A 19,499-nucleotide genomic window follows, 5' to 3' on the forward strand; every position below is an offset into this window, starting at 1 on the left:
ACACCTGATAATTTTGCGTTCAATTTTAGGGTGTTCTTGGAAGTCCCCAATGTTAGTCATGGACCCTTGCTTTTTCCACTGTAATACTTCGACTTAATGTTTGATTTCCCTCTTGCCTTCGGTGCTTCGGGACATCGGAGGTGTGCTTTTCTCAAGCCTTGTCTGGGGTGGATGATGTTTTGCTGTGGGTGAGGGCTGCGCCACTCAGTTTCATGTTTCCTGCCTGTTGAAGACAGTCTCTCTTGGCAGGTTGCAAGATGAACAACGTTAATGTGGTATACACGCCGTGGTCTAACCTGAAGAAAACAGCTGACATGGATGTGGGCCAGATAGGCTTTCACAGGCAGAAGGATGTAAGTGTTCACACCACCACAGGAGGGGAGCCCGACTCCAAGCTGAGTGTGATGTTCCTAAGGGTGTTCAACTGGGCGACTAAAGCCCTGGGAAGCCAAAGCCTTGCCCCTCCTAGGTGAGAGAGAAATAATTAAGGCTAAGTACTTTCCCTTTCCCTCCCTCCCTCCCTCCCTCCAAGGTCAAAATCGTGACAGTGGAGAAGAAAGTGAATGAAATCTTGAACCGGTTAGAGAAAACCAAATCGGAGAAGTTTCCCGACCTAGCAGCAGAGAAAGAAGGTCGAGACCGTGAGGAGAGGAATGAGAAAAAAGCCCAGATTCAGGAAATGAAGAGGAGAGAGAAAGAAGAAATGAAGAAGAAAAGGGAAATGGATGAACTTCGGTACGACGGGGCTGTGGTCTGGTGGTTGGCGCAGGTTGTCCCCACAGGCTCTGCCCGCACACTTTCCAGGAAGGATGCTGCCCTGGTGGTGTTGTTGAAAGGTGGTTCTGTTGATGGGGTGAACTGCTCTTTCTCAGAGGTGTTGAGTGTGAGTGAGGGGTGGAATGAAAGGTCTGGTTTTACTCCACTGTATGCCATGGTGAGCTTTCCTTGGAATCCGGTTTGTTCTTGGGAAAGGAGAAGGTGAAGGAGTGTGTAGTGTTGAGCAGCTGTGCCGTTTGGACCAAGGTGGGAAGCTGAGTGACTCAGGGCTGCTTTCAAATACCTTTTCCGCCTTTTGAACGTTGCAGGTAGTTAATGTAATGGGGCCCTCTTCAGTGTGCTACAGTTTCAAACAGCAGTTAAAACACAGTTTGTCTTCTGAAAGCTGAGTGAAGGTGGGCATGAGAATGCTGACTGTATCAGTTTTCTGTTGCTTCTATAACAAATTGCCCCAAATTTAACTCCTCGAGGCAATGTAGACAGGCCTAAGAAGTTCTGACTAATCTAAACAGGGATCGGCAGGGCAGGGCAGGGCAGTTCCTTTCCAGAGGCTCTCGAGGAGGCTCCTGTTTCTAGAGGCTGCCCACGTTCAGTGCCTTGTTGCCCTTCTTGTGCCTTCTCTGCTTTACGGAGCCGTGTGACTAGATGAGACGTAATCACATCATCCCAGTAATCTCTCTGCCATTTAGAACGGTCACATCTGCACAGTGTGTTCCTGTGCGGTGGTGTGCTTCTAGTGCATGATTCTCAACCCTCCTAATGCTGTGACTTTTTAATACAGTTCCTCATGCTGTGGTGACCCCCCAACCTTAAAATTATTTCACTGCTGCTTTACCACTGTAATTTTGTGACTGTTATGAATCATAATGTAAATAGGATATCTGATATGTGATCCCCCAAGGGGGTCCTGACCCACAGGTTGAGAACCACTCTTCTAGCTCTTTGGATGTGAACATTCTAGGTGGGGGAGAGCTTCGGGAGCATCGTTCACCTGCCACATTGAGTGTGTCGCTGCACTCGAATAGGCACCTTGCTCCTGTTTCTGTTCAAGTGAGATGTTGGCTTTTTTTTTTTTTTTTCCCCATAGCTAGCCTCCAACTGGTAAACCTGCATCTGCATCCTGAGTGCTGGAATTACTGGGATGTACCAGTACACCCAGCTCCCTCTTGTTTTTCTTTTCATTTTTTTTTTCTCTCCTTAATGTAGTGCTGGGCATTGAACTAGGGCCTCATGCACACCAGGCAAATGCTGCAGCACAGAGCTCTGTCTCTGAGGCCCCTTTTGTTCCCCTTAATGGGCAGTTGCCCTCCTAACTTGTAGCCATGGAACTCCTGGGTTTCCATGGACGCCATTCGTGGTATGTGCACCAGGAAGGGCATAACACCCGTGTGGGGTGGCATCAAATTATCAAGTTAATACAAGCCAGCTATCTGGCCTTGCCCTGGGTTCTTGGGAAGCCCGCTGGGCAAGAGCACAGCTGCTATGATCAGATGTGCTCCGGTGTGAGGCCCCTGCTTGTGTTCCTGCCCAGGTTCTGCCGAAACGGAAAGACTGGCTTCTTTTAGGGTCGAGCGTTCAGAAGGGGGGCCCTGGAATCTCATCCTGCTCTGCTCTGCTCTCCAGCAAGCGGTACACAGACTGGGATACTTGCTATGGCCTGCCAATAAGAGCCTGCTGTGGGTTGTTAAAAGCCGCGCACTCTGGTAATGTTTGTGAGTCCAGGCAAGCAGGATTTCCAGCTAATTCTTGTTTTTTGTTGGAGCAGGGAAAAAATATGCCTTGATGAAAACACGGCTTTCTGTTTCCTTTGCATCTTGAACAGTTTTGTTTAGAACCATGGATGTTTAGTGTTCGAAGCACAGTATCACTTCATTTGCATCTTTGCCAAGGAGGAAAGATGACACTTTGAACATTTACCATCTGTCTCACACCGTACTTAAAGTGCTTCCTGCGTGTCCTCATGGAGCAGCCAGATATTCTGGGGATCTGAACAACACCGAACAGCTTGCTGAGCGCTATAGCTAAGGGTGTGTGTCTGACTGTTAAATCCACACACTACTACACTCTGCTGCTTTACACAATACTCCTTCAGAATACATAGATCCACACACTACTACACTCTGCTGCTCTACACAATACTCCTTCAGAATACATAGATCCACACACTACTACACTCTGCTGCTCTACACAATACTCCTTCAGAATACATAGATCCACACACTACTACGCTCTGCTGCTCTACACAATACTCCTTCAGAATACATAGATCCACACACTACTACGCTCTGCTGCTCTACACAATACTCATTCAGAATACATAGATCCACACACTACTACGCTCTGCTGCTCTACACAATACTCATTCAGAATACATAGATCCACACACTACTACACTCTGCTGCTCTACACAATACTCATTCAGAATACATAGATCCACACACTACTACACTCTGCTGTTCTACACAATACTCCTTCAGAATACATAGATCCACACACTACTACGCTCTGCTGCTCTACACAATACTCCTTCAGAATACATAGATCCACACACTACTACGCTCTGCTGCTCTACACAATACTCATTCAGAATACATAGATCCACACACTACTACACTCTGCTGCTCTACACAATACTCATTCAGAATACATAGATCCACACACTACTACACTCTGCTGCTCTACACAATACTCATTCAGAATACATAGATCCACACACTACTACACTCTGCTGTTCTACACAATACTCATTCAGAATACATAGATCCACACACTACTACACTCTGCTGCTCTACACAATACTCATTCAGAATACGTAGAGTAATAGAGAGATGCTAGGATTTACCTGAAATGCATTCTTGGTTTTGAATTAAGCTATATACTATTAAAGTTGGGGTAGTATTTATTAGTTTCAAAAGTTACAAGCATTTAAACAAAGACCCCATTAACAAAAACTATTTTAGTATCTTCTAGGTTTGTCTTCAAAGTATCTCCATTAAAACTATTCATGGAACTGAGGGGGAATTCTCCATCTTGCAGAGTAAACTCTCCTCCAGAAGGTCAACCAACCCATCCATTTTCACCCATTTGTAACCATCCTGTGAGCTCCAGTTGTGTGGTCCCTGTTACCCACAAGCCTTCCAAGTGGCGGTCCATCTCAAGCTTCAGAAGGCAGAGCATGGGGCAGGGCCACTATGTCAGTGAGATGATGGCCTCTCAGGGCGTGTTCCACAAACTCAGTACTTCACTTTGTAAAATCTCCAGCAACAGGCTTTATGCTTCCAACATTTGGTGGGTTTGTTTTTGAGACTTTGAGACACGGGGCCTTACAGTCAGCCCAGGCTAGGCTCCAATGAAGCCTGGGATTTCACACCCCTCCACCGCCATAATCTATTTTAATACACTTATCATGCTAGCATCTCTTTAAGTTCTGTCTTTGAATCTTCTAACCAATAGATCAACTCTGTGCTTCTTACCTGCTTTATTTTAATCTTGTGTTTTATTTGATTTTTTAAATTATATCAAACACTTATGAACATGAAGTCGAGTCTACCGTATAGACTACCATATAGTCTACCATATGGACCAAAAGACAAAAGCAATGATCAGGAAAATGGAGTTGGTTAAGTAGCATATCAGAAGTTGGACTGTTATGACAAAGGAGCTGGGGTGTTTGGAATTGGGGGATACAAGTTAGAACTTGCGGCTCTGTAAGTTCTGAAGTTACAGAACCAAGGCTGAAGTTCAGGACGGAAGTGCAGTGGGAAGTCACTGGCCAATGTGTCACCAGCATAAAGACATAAACTTGGTTTCCAGGCAGAGCTCTTCAGCGAGGAGAGTCTCATGTGACTGGATAACTGTAAGTGATAGAGAGGAAACTGAGACCCACCTGTAATTCTGAATCCATTGCCTCTGATGCAAGGCCAGAGTCAGGATCTTACAGGAGCAAGTAAATAGGAGAAAGTGTGTTTAGTGACTTGAGAAGATTCAGCATAGTTCCTCGGTGCCGTGGGTGTTTGTGGGAAAGTGGGCTTGTAGGCAGGAGTGACATTTAGAAGGCATCATCAGCACAAAGCCTTGGTCAGAGGGTGACCAGTCTCTAAGAGGGGACTGCTCTACCTCCTTTTTATTGTTCATTGCCTTTTTTAAAAAAGACGACTAGGGGTTGAACCCAGGGCTTTGTGCTTGCGAGCACTCTATCACTGAACTATATTCCTTTAAAAAATTATTTTGAGACACAGTCTCACCAAGTTGTCCAGGCTAGTCTCAAATTCATGATCCCCCTGCCTTAGACTCCATATGGCTGGGATCATAGACAAGTGCCACCACACCCAAACTCCTACTGCTGTCTACTGTGACTGATGCTTTGTGGGCCGGGATTCTTCTGTTGATTGTAAGCTCCTGCAGAGCCTTGTGACCCCTTGTACAAGACAGAATGTTCATGTGTAGTCAGTCATTGTATCATGAATGAATACATGAAACTGGCTTCCCTCATAGAGTAATTCTAGAAGCTGACATCAGAACTACGGAGTGTGCTAGGTAGCCATTCTCTAGGCTCAGGGTCCTTATATGGGAGGCAGCAAGATGAAACAGGAGCGAAGTTCCAAGTATTTGGAATATTGGATCAAGAAGGTTCCAGGAGGCATGGAGCCAGTCCATGAAGGCCCGTTCTGCCTGATTTGTCTTCCTCCTGAGCACTATGATGTCCATAAAAGTTTCAAGCAAGGCTGGAGCAATGCCTTTGAGGATAAGAGTTTGTCCCCCAAACTTGACGAACTGAGTTTGATTCCCAAAATTCATGGTGGAGGAAGAGCTGTCCTCTGACTTGATGTGTGTGCTGCATTTACACATCATATGCACACACAAGAAATAATTTTTTTTTTTAAGTTTTAAGCAAAGATGATGAGGCTTTTGAGTGAGTGAGTGAGTTTTGTTGAGACAGCTCCTCACTCTGAAGCTCAGCATGACCAGGAATTCCCTGTGTACCCTAGGCTGACCTCACACTGTGGCAGTCTCTTGCCATAGCCTCCTGAGTGTTGTTTTTGCAGGTCTGGCCCAGTTGGTGGCTTGTGTTTCAGTAAGATCTCATCGCCTGTTTGGTTATAGAGGGAACCAGAGGAGTGTAGATAGAGGTTAAGAAGTGATCGGCAGTTGTCCAAACCACAGATGGTGCAGCTTGGACTGTGGTGGTGACTTGAGGTAGAGAGGAGTCTACCAGTGAGAGGCAAATTCACGGGTGATGTGACAGGATCCGTTTGGATGGTGAGGAGAAAAGCTAAGAATGACTAAAGAAAGACTCCTGGGTTTCCGGCTTGAAGTGGAATGGACAGTGATACCACTCTAAGCAATGCGAGAAAGAAATGCGTTTGTTTTTGTAGGTGAGTAGATTTTGTGTTGGACATGGACCAAAAGTCTGGAGATACCTTTTAGGCATCTGAAAAGGCATTGAGGCAGTTGAGTTAGAAGGAGGGAGGCTGAGGAAATGTGGCCTTCAGACAGGTACATTTGTGTGGTGTTTCATCAGAGTAGGTGGTAACCAGCTGTGGTTTCAACAGCTGGCTTCATGAATCTTCTGCCAATGTGGTGACTGTCTATGGGATCTGGGTCTTAGGGTGCTGGTGACCATCTGCAGGATGCTTGCGGGTTTTAAGGTGGTGGTGACCACCTGCGGGATGCGGGTTTTAGGGTGGTGGTGACCATCTGCAGGATGCGGGTTTTAGGGTGGTAGCCATCTGCAGGATGCAGGTTTTAGGGTGGTGGTGACCATCTGCAGGATGCGGGTTTTAGGGTGGTGGTGACCATCTGCAAGATGCAGGTTTTAGGGTGATGGCCACGCACGAAATGCTTATTGAGTGATAACCTCACTTTGACTATTTTCTTTCCTTCCAGGAGCTACTCGTCGCTAATGAAAGTTGAGAATATGTCCTCAAATCAAGTAAGTTCACGTTTCTTGCTCTAATGTTGTGCCTCGAAATACTCCACAGAGAGTCTGGTAATTGGGTTACTGACTGATTGCAGATTGCTTGCCGTGGTGGGCATCTAGCACACTGAGGGTAGGTTCTGGCGGCCATTGCCTGCCTGCCCTGTGGTCTGGTGTTTGCTTTTGTAGGGGTCACTTCACAGCAGGAGAGTGACGCTTCCCCTGCTGTGACGGGCCAGCTAGTTAGTGTTGCATGGTGTGTCTGTCAGCTCTCTCTTACTCTAACACCATACCTGAGGTAATCAACTGACGAAGAAAGAAGCTTTAGTTTGACTCTGGATTTGGGAGGTTTGGGGCTATGGTCAATTGCCCTGCTGCTTTGGGTCCTACATGAAACAGTGCATCATGATGGGAAAACATGGGCAGTCAAGTTGCTCACCTTATGACAGATGGGAAGCGAAGAGGGCAAGAGAAGGGGAGAGTCCAGTACCTCTGAAGGGCATGCCTCAGTTACCTGACTTCACGCCAAGCAGCCCTTCCCCCAGAAGTACCATGGGCTGGAGAACAAGCCTTCGGTACGTGGCCTTTGGAGACATTTCCAGACCTAGACTGTGGTACAGCACTGTAGTCCAGTCCAGTTCCTTCCTCCTTCTGTTTCCAGGCTTTTGAACATATTTGCATTTATTAATTTCCTCTACTAGTGTGGCTGTAGATTTCACAGTATAGTTAAACAGAACCAGAATTGCCCCTTTCAATGAAAAATACATGTACCAAACGCAGAGATCATCTGTTACAGCTTAAATGCCAGCACTAATTTTGTTCATACTTGTTTAAGACCAGGAATAAGTGTTGCCGTGTTTCAGGTTTTTGTTTGGTTTGGTTTGGCTGCTCAGGCTGCCATGAAACCCTCCTTAACCCGGCCTGGTCCAGACTCTCCTTCCTGCCTCTGCTTCCCAAGTGCTGGGATTAGAAGTGTGCACCGTCACATTTGGCTCAGACCCTTTTATAATGTGGTTTTAAAATGCATGCTTTAGGTCTATATTGTCAGATATGTTAGAGATGAATTGCAAATGCTGTTTAAATGAAAATTAAGTTAACAGTTGTCTTCTTTAGTCATGCTGGCCTTGTGTGGCCCAGTGGCTACTATTTCAGCACAGATGAAGAACCTGCCATTACTACAGGAAATTCTGTTAAGTGTCTCAGTTTCCCACTTAAGGTTATCTATTCAAGCTCCAAGTTAAGTGCATGAATTGCAATCAGTAGGATTTTAGACTTTGTTTATATCCAATACCTGTCCATCAATGTGTAGAAATGCATCTTTACTCCAACCTCTGTGAAGGACTAAATTTTTGAGTCTCCTTTATGAGTTAAGATGTATCTTTATAAATTATTTCTGAAAAATTCCAGAGTAGCACTGTGTAGTCCAACAGGTCTGAGTTTGAAGTCAAGAGATTTAAACTGTCACTAGGGTGAGCCTACATTTTAGCCTTTCTGGGGGGATATTGCTCAGTACAGAGACATTACCTCATGAGGTTGTGGAAACCTGTAAACAAGGGTGTGCCGTGAAGACCATGCTAGACTCTGTCATGGCATAGGTCCTCGTCATTGGTCCTTACTGAGTCCTGAGTTTGTTTAGCCCTCTGCACATTATTCTCAGCTTTCTGAAAACTCAGAACAGTTTAACATTAGCAGAAACCTGTGATAGATTCCAAGTCCTATTCAGTTAAAACTAATGCTCCTGCCTCTGCTCTGATGACTAGTACTTATTCATATTTTGTATTTAGAAGTTTTCTACCAGAAATATGGCCTGTGTTTCAGCTTTGTACATATTGTTCCTGTCATGGTAGATCTTAAAAGCTTATATGTTGTTCTGGAGTTGGAAACACACACACACACATCATCATCATCATCATCATCATCTCTTGATATCTTTGAGGCATTGCTTCTAAGGCCCTAGGAATACTAAACTCTGAACTCTGTAGATGTTCAAAACCCTTATGAAATGGAAAAAATATTATATATAACTTATATTTTATCTCCCCATGTGTTTTATTCTGTCTATTGTTATTTATACCAAATACAATGTAGATGTAAAGAGTTGTCACAATGTGTTGCTTAGGAAATAATGGCAAGACAAGGGCCTGGGCCTGTGTCTGTGGGATTCCTAAGTGCTTTCTGTCTGCATTTGGTTGGATCTGCAGACATAGACTCCCGCAGATGCAGAGGACCAGTGGTGCATGTGTATGCACAGATACTGTCACTAATCTGCCCCCAAGACTACAGTGTTCAACTAGAGACTAATGCTCACCAGTCCCCCTTCCCTCCGACTCTGTTCTGGACCCCTGCAGGACTTTGCCTTTCCTTGGTACTTGCCAGGTGCTCTTACTCAGTTCTTTGTCCTCACTAGCTGGGCAGAGAAGCTGGTATTTGCAGATGAACGCTGACTCCTTCTGATGTCTCAGATGCTGCTCCTGAAGTTTAGGACTCTGAGGCAGTCAGTCCTGGTACCAGAACAAAACACAAAGAGTTGAGCCAAGTTTCTTGTGGCTCTGATTCCTGTGCTAATTAAAGAGAAGCACAAGGCTCAGCAGTTAAGAGAGTTAGCTGCTTCTAGAGGACCTGGGTCTCTCCCTGGCACCCACACGACAGCTCACAACCTCTTCAAACTCCAGTTGCAGGGGTCCAATGCCCTCTTCTGACTTCCTAAGGGTTTCTGCGTATGTGTGGTGTATGCACACACCCTCTAAAATATTTTTTTAAGAAGGGGAAGAGGAGCAGCACAGAAATGTTGACTAAAACCAGAGAAAAACAACCTTTATAAAAAACCACCATTTTCTACCCTCACCTAATATTTTCCTACCATTTCCAACAAGGGTCCTTTAAAGAAAAAGAGCCTAAGTTGTACCTCTGTCTCTTGGCAGTATTGGTGTTAAGCAGTACAAGATAGAAGGTGAAGCCAGTGCAGTGGCCAGTGCTGACACCAGCCAGCCATTGTGCCAGAGAAGACCCCTGCCAGTGCATGCCGACGAAAGGCAGCTGGGGCGGCACCTGTGTGTGGCCTGTGGGACTTACCAGCCATACAGCAAGACTGGCCCTTTACCCGGGCGCTGTTGTTTGTAAGAACCAAACTGACTAGCTTGATTACTCGCCTTGGTTTGACTCAAGGACTTTACCGACTAAAAAGGAGGAAAAGTAGTCACCTATCATTTGAAATCAGAAATCTATGAGGTTCAAAATACTGGGGCTTAGCGCACAAATTTTTGCATATGGCAGTGTTGTTGGCACAAGGAATCAAGATATTGTTCGTTAGTGTGCTTGTTGAGGATTGGTCCTTTTCTAAAATTGTGTGTGCTTTAAGGTAAGGTATCCGGCATGACACGAGCTGTGTTCAGAGAGTTCAGTCGCTCCAGGAACACAGGTTCTAGAGCCCTCACCTCAGTTACTCACTTCATAAAGTCTGTTTGCTACCTTCTGCAAAGTTGCGTTTGCTTGTAGCCGCTCTCCTCACACCCTCTGAGTTGGGTGAGCTTTCTGTTGGAACTTGGAAGTTGCAGTAACTGGCATCTTGGAGGCTGTGGCTACTCGCCCTGCTCGTTCTAAGAGCTAATGACACGGAGCCGTGGTGAATTTGGTCATCTCCCTGCTCGTTCTAAGAGCTAATGACACGGAGCCGTGGTGAATTTGGTCATCTCCCTGCTCGTTCTAAGAGCTAATGACACGGAGCCGTGGTGAATTTGGTCATCTCCCTGCTCGTTCTAAGAGCTAATGACACGGAGCCATGGTGAATTTGGTCATGTTCCTGCTCGTTCTAAGAGCTAATGACACGGAGCCATGGTGAATTTGGTCATGTTCCTGCTTGTTCTAAGAGCTAATGACACGGAGCCATGGTGAATTTGGTCATGTTCCTGCTAGCTTCCTAAACCCTGAGATGAGGAGGAAGAAGAGGGCTCGTGGGTTAGCACGGTAATAAATGTTAAGTACAGACTGACTGTTTTCTCAAGGTGTTCATACTTTGACTTTTTTGTCCACTACAGGATGGTAACGATTCGGATGAGTTCATGTGAGCTGAGCAAAGGACCCTGGGAAGACATGAATGTGCAGACCTTTACAGATCTTTTGATTTCATCTATGTTCTGAATTACAGAAACCAACCAACCAAAATTCTACCTTCATTCTACATAGACATCACTCATTTTGGAGCTTTTTTTTTTTAAAGTCATTCTTTTTGCTGATGAAAAGAACAGATGTGTAATATAGTTGAACTTGAAGACAACTTATAACTCTAGGAAAAGAAAAATATTTTTGGCAGAACATACGTCAGTACCTCATGAAGGCTGGCTGCCTTTGTTCCTGAGATAGACATTCAAGCAGTCCAACTCTGAAAGTGTTTCTGTGGCTGTGGTCTGTCCTAGAAACAGACATCATCACAAAATGCATTTCCTATTTCTGAAATATCTCTGCTTCTAATAAGACTGCCGGTGGGTTACTTGGGCCAGGGCCCCTGATGACGATTCCCTGATTGGAAGAAGGGTCTGTGAGTTTTGAAGACAGTGGTAGTGCTTAAGACTTGGATTTCAATATTGAGAAGTTCTCTCTTATTGGTTTCAGGATAGCTAGCCCAGCTCTTACCTTATTCCAAGGGTCATGTTCTCATCCTCAAGGTGAGGGCCCTCGTCTTAGCATCGTGGTTACACAGTTGATCTTAACCAAGTTTAGGAACTTGTTACCTGAACTGCAAGTGACCTAAGCCACAGATGTGACAACTAGACTCTGAAGTCACTTCTCTGTGCGGAAGGAGACAGGCAGGGGCGCTCTGCCAGTAGTGGGAGTGACATTGCCTCATTTTTGTCTCGACTATATCATGAAACAAATGTCCACAGTGGATTGTGAGTTTTCAAAAGAATCAAGCATTTTCTTAGTCAGCAAGTCATCTGTTTCCTTACTTTGAAGTAATATTTATTTTGAATTGTAACCCCAGAGTTATAGGCTCGGTGACTTCACACAGAGAGAGCACTGGTACTGGTCTGAGCCACCTGCAGTCCAGGGGACACATTTTTATTGCAGTGTTTAAGGGAACCCCTGTAGAGACACAGCAAAACAACGAGAGAGAAGAGAGGGCAAAGCCTGCCGGGAAGTGGCATGCAGATCCACATTTTAGCGTACCACCACACAGTGCCCGCAGCTCTAGGGTGCTGAGCCAGCAGAAATGTTGTTCTTCAGCAAATGTACCAGCTGTCATCGCTGAAGTATGGGCAAACCCAGAAGACCCATGATGCCTGGTACTTCAAGTTGAGTATGAGTTGAACTGGAAAATTCCCTGAGGCATACATTACTCATTAGCCAAATTTGAGAGGGTATGGAAGCCAGCACCAGAGGGTGTGTGTATGTATGTATGTGTGTGTGATATTTAGACTGGAGTTCTGTGATTTTAAAAAAATTATAATAAAGTATCATTTTTATCAGAAAAGACATTGATATATGAATTCTTAGAACTTGCTTTTGTTTTTGTTTTTAAAAAGAGCAGCCCCGCCTCCAAGCCAGTTTGAGGCTAATTGCTGTAAAAAAAAATTCAGTTATCATAGGTTCCTTCTGTGAACTCAGGGTCTCAGGCATTTGAGGTAGGCACTGGACCACAGCCCCACCCCGCTCAGGCTCTGCTGTGGGGCCTGCAAGGGTGACCCCTCTTCTCAGATCTGAGCAGAACAAGTGTGAGCGGGTGGCGGGGCTGCCCAGTCCTGCAGCCCTCCTGCCAAGTCCCCACAGACATGCCTTTAATGCCTCGGCTCCGTTAGTTCTTGGCTGTGGACACGTCATGGGAGGCTTTGCTGCCACCATCTCCTGTGTCCCCTCTATCTGCAGAGCCTTGAACACACATAGGGGGAGCTTTGGAAGAAGATGTCTTCAATGTCCGGTGGCTGGGGTCTGGATTCTAAGTCGGTCAAAACTACGCTTACATATCTGGGCCTCTCCTGAGTTCTCCGGGTTGAATGCCTGGCCTTCACCCCTTTAGCTCTTCTGTGCCAATTGTCCGCTGCCTCTTTACCCTATTTTATGTTTTTCCAGTTCACTTGGTCTCAGGGAAAAGCAGAGAACTATTCTTGTAAAGACATAGTTCACGAATCAGACTGCCATCATCCAGGCCGTCTTTCTTGGTGCTGGCATGTGTCCTAAGTGTTTGATAGAGGAGTTCCAGGCTTTTGTATGCTTATGAGCTGTGCCTTTGATCAGATCTGTGTGGCGTGTGTGTGTGTGTGTGTGTGTGTGTGTGTGTGTGTGTGTGTGTGTGTGCGCGCGCGCGCGTTTTTTTGCGCATACCCTTCCATCTCTTTCCAGTTTCCTGGCGCTCTCTCTCTGCAGAGGAGGCCCACCTTATCACTTATTAACTTCACAAACGTCTGTCGCCACATTTGGATGGTTATAGCTCTCTCATTTCTTACCTTTTGCTGTGAGGCCAGGATGCCTAGGCAAGGCAGCTTTTGACACGGTGCTTATGTTGGAACAGATCTGGGGAAGTTGACCACATCGGCAAAGCTCTGACATCAGCAGAGCAGGTGCAGGCTTTAGCTGAACCCATCCAGGATCTTTTTATGTTCTCTTGTTTAAACTCTTTCTGGAAGCGTAAATACTAGAGAGCCTTTTAGTTGTTCCTAGTCAGTGATCCTGTTTCCCCACTCCTAGGAAAAAATACTGTTGAGCTACACAGAAAACAAGACTCTACTCCAGCCTCCAGCTTAACAGGAAGCTGTGCCACCCTGTGTGTGTGTGTGTGCTCTTGTTTTTCTGAGCTGCGACTGTTTATGGGGAAAACTGAGCAGGGTGACAAATTGGAGAATTAGAGCAACCTTCCAGCTTGTCTCCCTGGTCATGACACTGAAGTCAGCTTGTTCTTTGAAGCTCAGCATGTGGATAACACCCCCAACTTGAAAATGGCCATATTAGAGTGAATGGGTGACCTTTCAGTTTTAAAGTAGAACATAAAATAACAAGCTACAATCAAATGTATAAAGTTAGAAGCTCCAATTCCAGACCAAATGTCAGTCTCCACCCACCTCCCTCCAGGTTTTGCCCCCGCCAGTTTTCTAAAGCTGTGCTTCGTGGGCGCTCTTCCCTGCAAGGCACACGGGAGCCCAGCATGGGCAAGGTCCCATGTGCGTCCTGTTATTTTAGTTGTGAGACAGTCAGCCGTGGCCACTGTTTTGGAGGGGTGGTCTGTAAAACACAGCACAGCCTTATCATTTGGGTAGAGCCGTGTCTGCTGGCAGTTTTCTCCGTGTTTGCCCTCCCGGGCTCAGCCTCTGTCGTGGGACATGCCTAGTGCCTTTAGGAGAGTCAGGAGGGGACTCTTGTACAGCATGTGACAAGCGATACCTTTTAGTCGCTTCTGGACCTGAGCAGGGGGAGAGAGCAAATCAAAGACTATCACCCAGAACCGGAATCTAGAAAACCATGATATTCAAGCACTAGCATGTAGTTTGGCTCCCTGTCTACCCCAAATTCTTGCTGGTCTGCCTGATGTTTTGGGCTGGTAATGTTAATCTGTTCTATGCTGCTATAATGTAACTCGAAGCTGGGCGATTTATGTGCAAACGATTTACTTGGTTTGCGATTCTGGTGGCTGGCTTGTCCAGACGCCATGGTTGTAGCATCCTCGTGAGAGCCCTCTTGACTGACACATCACAGAGAAAAGGAAAGGGAAATGGCTGCATTCAGGAAGGACCAGGAACGGGGCGGGTGGGGGTTGGGGAGGAGAGGGCAGGCTCTATGACAACCCACCCATGTGGGAACCGATTCCTGTGAGACCCATCAGTCCATGATGGTGGAGTTGCTTCACAGTCATGCAGCTCCATACTTCATGGACCACGCTTCCTGCATGTGAGCCTGGAGGGGACAGACCACAGTAGGTAGAATGAAGCCACAAATGTGAAGGCTTCCTGCAGTGGTTTCCCCGGTGACCGGAGGGCTCTAGGTTGGTGTTCTGTTGGTTCTAAGTTTCATCACAGCACACATTGTAATGTTACTTAGTGTTTAGAGAGAGAGAGAGGTAGGTAATTTTCTCTCAGCCATTCAAAAACAAGAGTATTTGAATTCTCTTGTAAATACACACTTTTGCTGTGCTGTGGTGGTGCACACCTTTAACCCCAGCACTTGGGAGGCAGAGGCAGGCGGATCTCTGAGTTCGAGGCCAGTCTGGTCTACAGAGTGAGTTCCAGGACAGCCAGAGCTACACAGAGAAACCCTGTCTTGAAGAACAAACAGACAAATATACACTTTAATGTATTCTTTGAGGATTTCATACAAACATACAATTTTATTTCAGTCATATCCACCCTCTGCTTCTCTTTCTGATTCCTCCCAGATCCCCTCCCATGTCCACTTCCCAACTTCATGTCCCTTTTTTTAATAGCTCACTGAGTCCAACTAGTGTTGCCCATATATGCATGGGTATGAGTGGGTCCATCTGCAGGAACATGGTTAAGCTACAAGGGACCACGCTCAGAAAGAAAAGTGACTCGCCCTCTCCTAGCAACCACCAACTGTCAGTAACTCTTCACCTGGGGGTGGAGGCTCCTTAGTACACAGCTTGACATTGAGATACATGTACATTGAATTTCGTGTACCTCTTATGTGGGCTACTTTCTGCCTCTCTGATTTCACAGCTGCATCAGCTGTTAGAGGAACTCTGGACTTTATACACCGTGCTTATGATTGCATTGCACCCCGACCACACAAAACACAGAACGGGACCTTGCCATTGGCATGCTCTGACTGGTACCAACTCAGCATTTTCTACATTTTTGACCAGCCATGGGAGATAATTGTTCATCCTGGAAGGTCATGTAGCTTTCTCTGGTTCTCAGACCTGCTGATTAGATGTTAATACTGAAGACTGGAAAAGGGAAGAATTCTACAAAGTCAGTATTGTGCTTCCTTCACAACTACCCCGCACAACAATCCCTGGAGCAAAGGCACTCACCACACAAGCCTGGTGCAATTAGTTTATATCCAGAACCCGTTTAAAACAACAGGAGAAAGAAAAAAACAAAAACAAAAAAAAGCCAAAGCTGGATACAGTAACAGGCATCTGAAATCCTTGTGCTCCTACCGCGAGATGAGAGGTGGAGACAGGAAACTCAGAGTCTGCTGGCCTGAAGTACAGTATAGCAGAAACAGCAAGAGAGATCCTGCCTCAAAGCAAGGTGGACGATGCCTCAGCTCCCAACAGCTGTTTTCTGACCTCCGCATACATGCCGCATACACACACACACACACACACACACACACACACACACACACACACACACACACCTGAACTCCAAAAACATTCCACAGAGAAGGAGAAAGCCATTTGTTCTCTGCTGGAGGGTAAAGGGTGAAGAGGAAGCAAGTTTAGGTAGGCCCAGGACTAGCCTGGGGCAATTCTAGACCGGTTCCTTATTGCCTTTGATTCTTTCTCCACACTTAGCTTGCTCCCTTAGCCAGATGGGGCCTGTCATCTCACCCCATCAGAGGAAACCAGTGGGGTGGGAGAGGAGCTGGGGAAAAGAGCCAAGCAGTATTTGCACACCTGGACTTCAGGATAGAGCCCTTTTATTCTCTGTGACATTATGAATGACATGTCTCTCTCCTGGGCCATGATTCGTCCACTGGAAAGACGAACAAGACCAACAGAGAGACTTATAAATCCCAGTGCCATACAGAGCAGGCGCCTTGCATAAGGAAGGCAGGCAGGCAAGGTGACTTGGCTCGATTAAGGCCGTTCTGAAGATGCAGCAGCACGTCAGTTCCGGTATATGCTGTCGCAGGGAAGCTGAGTTTACAGAATAAGCCAGTGAGCTGCATTGAAGGAGCTGAACTTCACAGGCCAAAGGCCGTGGCTTTTCCTCCCAGTCACTTTCTTCAAGAGGATTTCTCTACCCCACACTTTCATGACATCTTCGGAACAGGACCAAATTCCACAGTGTTCCAATCACATTCCACCTAAAAACAGCTTCATTTTAAAATATGACTCTTCGTCTCGTTTTAGCCCAAACTTCCATATAAAACAACCTTCTATGTACTTGAGGTCTCCAGCCAACCTTTACTCTGTTTCTTCTCCAGCAGCCAGCTCTAAGAGGGTCAGCTACGGAATAATCCAGGAGGGGGTGGGGAGTAGGGACTGGACAAAAGGGGGAAAGACTGGGTACGGGCGGCCACCAAGAACAGGTGACCCGCTCGCTGCAAGTTTTTCAAGGCCTTTCTGTGGGTTCATGGAGCTCACTAGAAACAAATGGTGGGTACCACAGCTCCTGGTCCAGGGCTCCTTCTGGCAGCTCCTCACCCATGTCTCTGAGACGAACGAGCCCACTCGCCTGGGCAGGCTGCTCTCCCCAGGGAAGCCTCGATCCACCTGGCCTGTAACCCATCTTTGGTTCTGTTTAACTTCCCTTTTGTCTCTTCACCTGGCCACCACCTGGACAGTTCCGACCTGTGTCCCCGGCAGGGTCCTTCTCCCCGGGAGACCGTACCAAAGATGGGCCCACAGGTGCACTGAGGCCTCCTTGGTAGATGACATGTCAACCTCTCCCTAGGACTTGGACCCCACCCCCACCCCCACCCCAGGCCACTCACAGGTTCTTGGAGGCCCCTGAGTGATGAAGAACTTGGGCTGTCCCTGGAAGCCGGTGGAATTGCTTCTGTGTGGTATGTGTGTCTCTTTTGAGTTGTGGAAATGATTGGCTTTATTGTCACTTGGCAAGACCCACACTGCAGTGTCTTGTAACTGGACCACAGTTGTACACACACACCACTTCTTGCTCTCCATTTTGAGACGTCGTGAACATCTGCTAATGTGATATTAAAAATCTAGAGTTCTAGGTCAAATTTCTACATTTATAGGTTGGCTCCAAGTTTTTCCATGGTGTATGAGCCGTGGGCCGCGCATTGCCCACAAACTACCACTCAGTTCTGAGCAGGATCTAGTCAGGTTGAGCGCTGAGCTTTCTCCCAGCCCTTATGTTCTGAAAATGTATCATTTCCTGAGAGTTACTAAAAGCACCAGGTGTATCTCTGGTGACAGCCGCTCTTGATTTGTGCCATCCTGTTCAGGCACCGTCAGCATCCTGCAGAAATAAGAGATGGAAGGAAGGACCAGCAGAGGGCAGGAGAGAGTAAGCAGCCTCCGCTTCTGTTTGGGGTGATCCTTAAGGTTCACGCTTCTGCAGATGGCCTGTAGCGATCTGGAAGACCTAGGCTCCTGGGCAGCAGTGGTGTCTCATTGGAATAATAGAAATACAACACCACTCTGATTTAAAAACAACAGAAACAACAAATTACTATCAAGAAGACACTGTAATTGTATTTAAAAACAAAGCTCTGGTTCTGGAGTTGGTTTCTGTCTCTCCTTTGGGCACACAGTGTACAAGTCTCATGGTCTCATTTCATGGAGAGGAGGTGATGGAACTTCAGGGATTATTTGAGCTGCCTCACTCTTCTGTGGTACCCTTTGCAATGGACTAAATAGAAGTCCTGAGCCTTGCCTGGGACACAAGCTCAGGACTTCCCACAGGTATTCCCGTGTGAGAAAGTTATGTTATTTACCCAGGGTCAGCCTCACAGTGCCTTCAACTACTGGTTATTTTGGCCTCTGGCACTGCAGAGACCTGGCTAGGTTCCTCTGCCATATAATAGCTTGGAAGGTTTGAAGAGGGCTGCCAGCTGCTGCTTTGGCTGGCTGCTTCTAAACACTTCATTTGTTAGGATCTCAGATGACGGTCAAAGGTAAGCGGGCTCGTCCATCCGTGGAGTGTGGTCCCCAGCAACTGTTGGCTTGATGCCTCAGAGAGAACAGCCCTTGAGCTCTGCAAGGTCTCCAGCCGGGACCCCAGATGGGCAGAGCATGACAGAGATGACTTTTTGCATATGATGTGGGTCACCTGACTCTGACTCCGCTTGACTGGATTGCCCTGGGATTCGGTATTTCCTGCACTGTGCTATATGACTCTAAAAATTTTCTTTTAAAAAATTAGCAACAAATATACAAAAGAGTATAGGAACAAATATAGTCATTTAAAGAGTGACCACAGTGACACAAGTCCCCGATCAAGAGCCGAGCAGCACCTGCTCCCCTTTGGACCCCCCTCCATTCCCACAACTCTTACTTTTGTCGTGTTTTCTTCATTGCTTTTCTTTATCTTTCACCCCGTGGGCACTCCTCTAAACAGCTAAAACATTGTTAGCTTTTTCCTTTTTGAATTTCATATGGGATTTATGGTCATTTTTCTCTATAACTTCTACTGAATATTGGGCATTTGTTTATGAGAAGGTCTGCTCACTTTGTCCCCTTGGCTGGTCTTGAACACTCATTCCTCCTGCATTAACTTCTGGAGTGCTGACATTATTGGCCGGTATCACCTCTACCAGCTTTCAATATTACTTTTGATGACTTTTCCTGTTAAAGACATCGTGTTGGAATCCAATAATCTAAGTTGAATTCCAATTAGTTATTCTAATATCACTTTGTGGAGTATGTGCATGCATGTGTGCAGACACATGTATGTACACCAGTGTGCAGGCCAGAGGTCAGCCTTAGTTGTTGCTCCTTAGGTGCCATCTGCTTTGGTTTTCTGTTGTTTGGGTTTGGGGGGAGAGGGTGACACAGTCTCTCCATGGCTTGGAGCTTGCTGATTCAGGTGGACTGGCTGGTCAGCAAGGTTCAGGGATTGCCTGTCTCTGCTGTCCTAGCCCTGGGATTGTAACATGAACCACTGTACCTGGGCTCTGCTAGCCCAGCCCTGGGATTACAACATGAACCACTGTACCTGGGCTC

The 19,499-nt window shown here is 46.4% G+C and overlaps 1 protein-coding gene across 2 annotated transcripts in view; it reads left to right on the plus strand.

Moving 5' to 3' along the window:
• The window catches only part of Ccdc25 (coiled-coil domain containing 25), a 33,067-nt gene extending 20,892 nt beyond the window's left edge, over window positions 1-12,175 (plus strand). For both annotated transcript variants that reach the window (XM_006988774.4, XM_076545232.1), the window contains 4 exons: window positions 250-353; window positions 533-735; window positions 6,664-6,709; window positions 10,729-12,175. In XM_006988774.4, coding sequence (XP_006988836.1) covers window positions 250-353; window positions 533-735; window positions 6,664-6,709; window positions 10,729-10,758 — 383 coding nt within the window. In that variant the 3' untranslated portion in view covers window positions 10,759-12,175. The remainder of the gene's footprint in view (window positions 1-249; window positions 354-532; window positions 736-6,663; window positions 6,710-10,728) is intronic.
• The last annotated feature ends 7,324 nt before the right edge of the window (window positions 12,176-19,499 follow it).

Source organism: Peromyscus maniculatus, chromosome 9, assembly GCF_049852395.1.
Source record: "Peromyscus maniculatus bairdii isolate BWxNUB_F1_BW_parent chromosome 9, HU_Pman_BW_mat_3.1, whole genome shotgun sequence".
In the NCBI taxonomy this organism is placed as follows: Eukaryota; Metazoa; Chordata; class Mammalia; order Rodentia; family Cricetidae; genus Peromyscus; species Peromyscus maniculatus.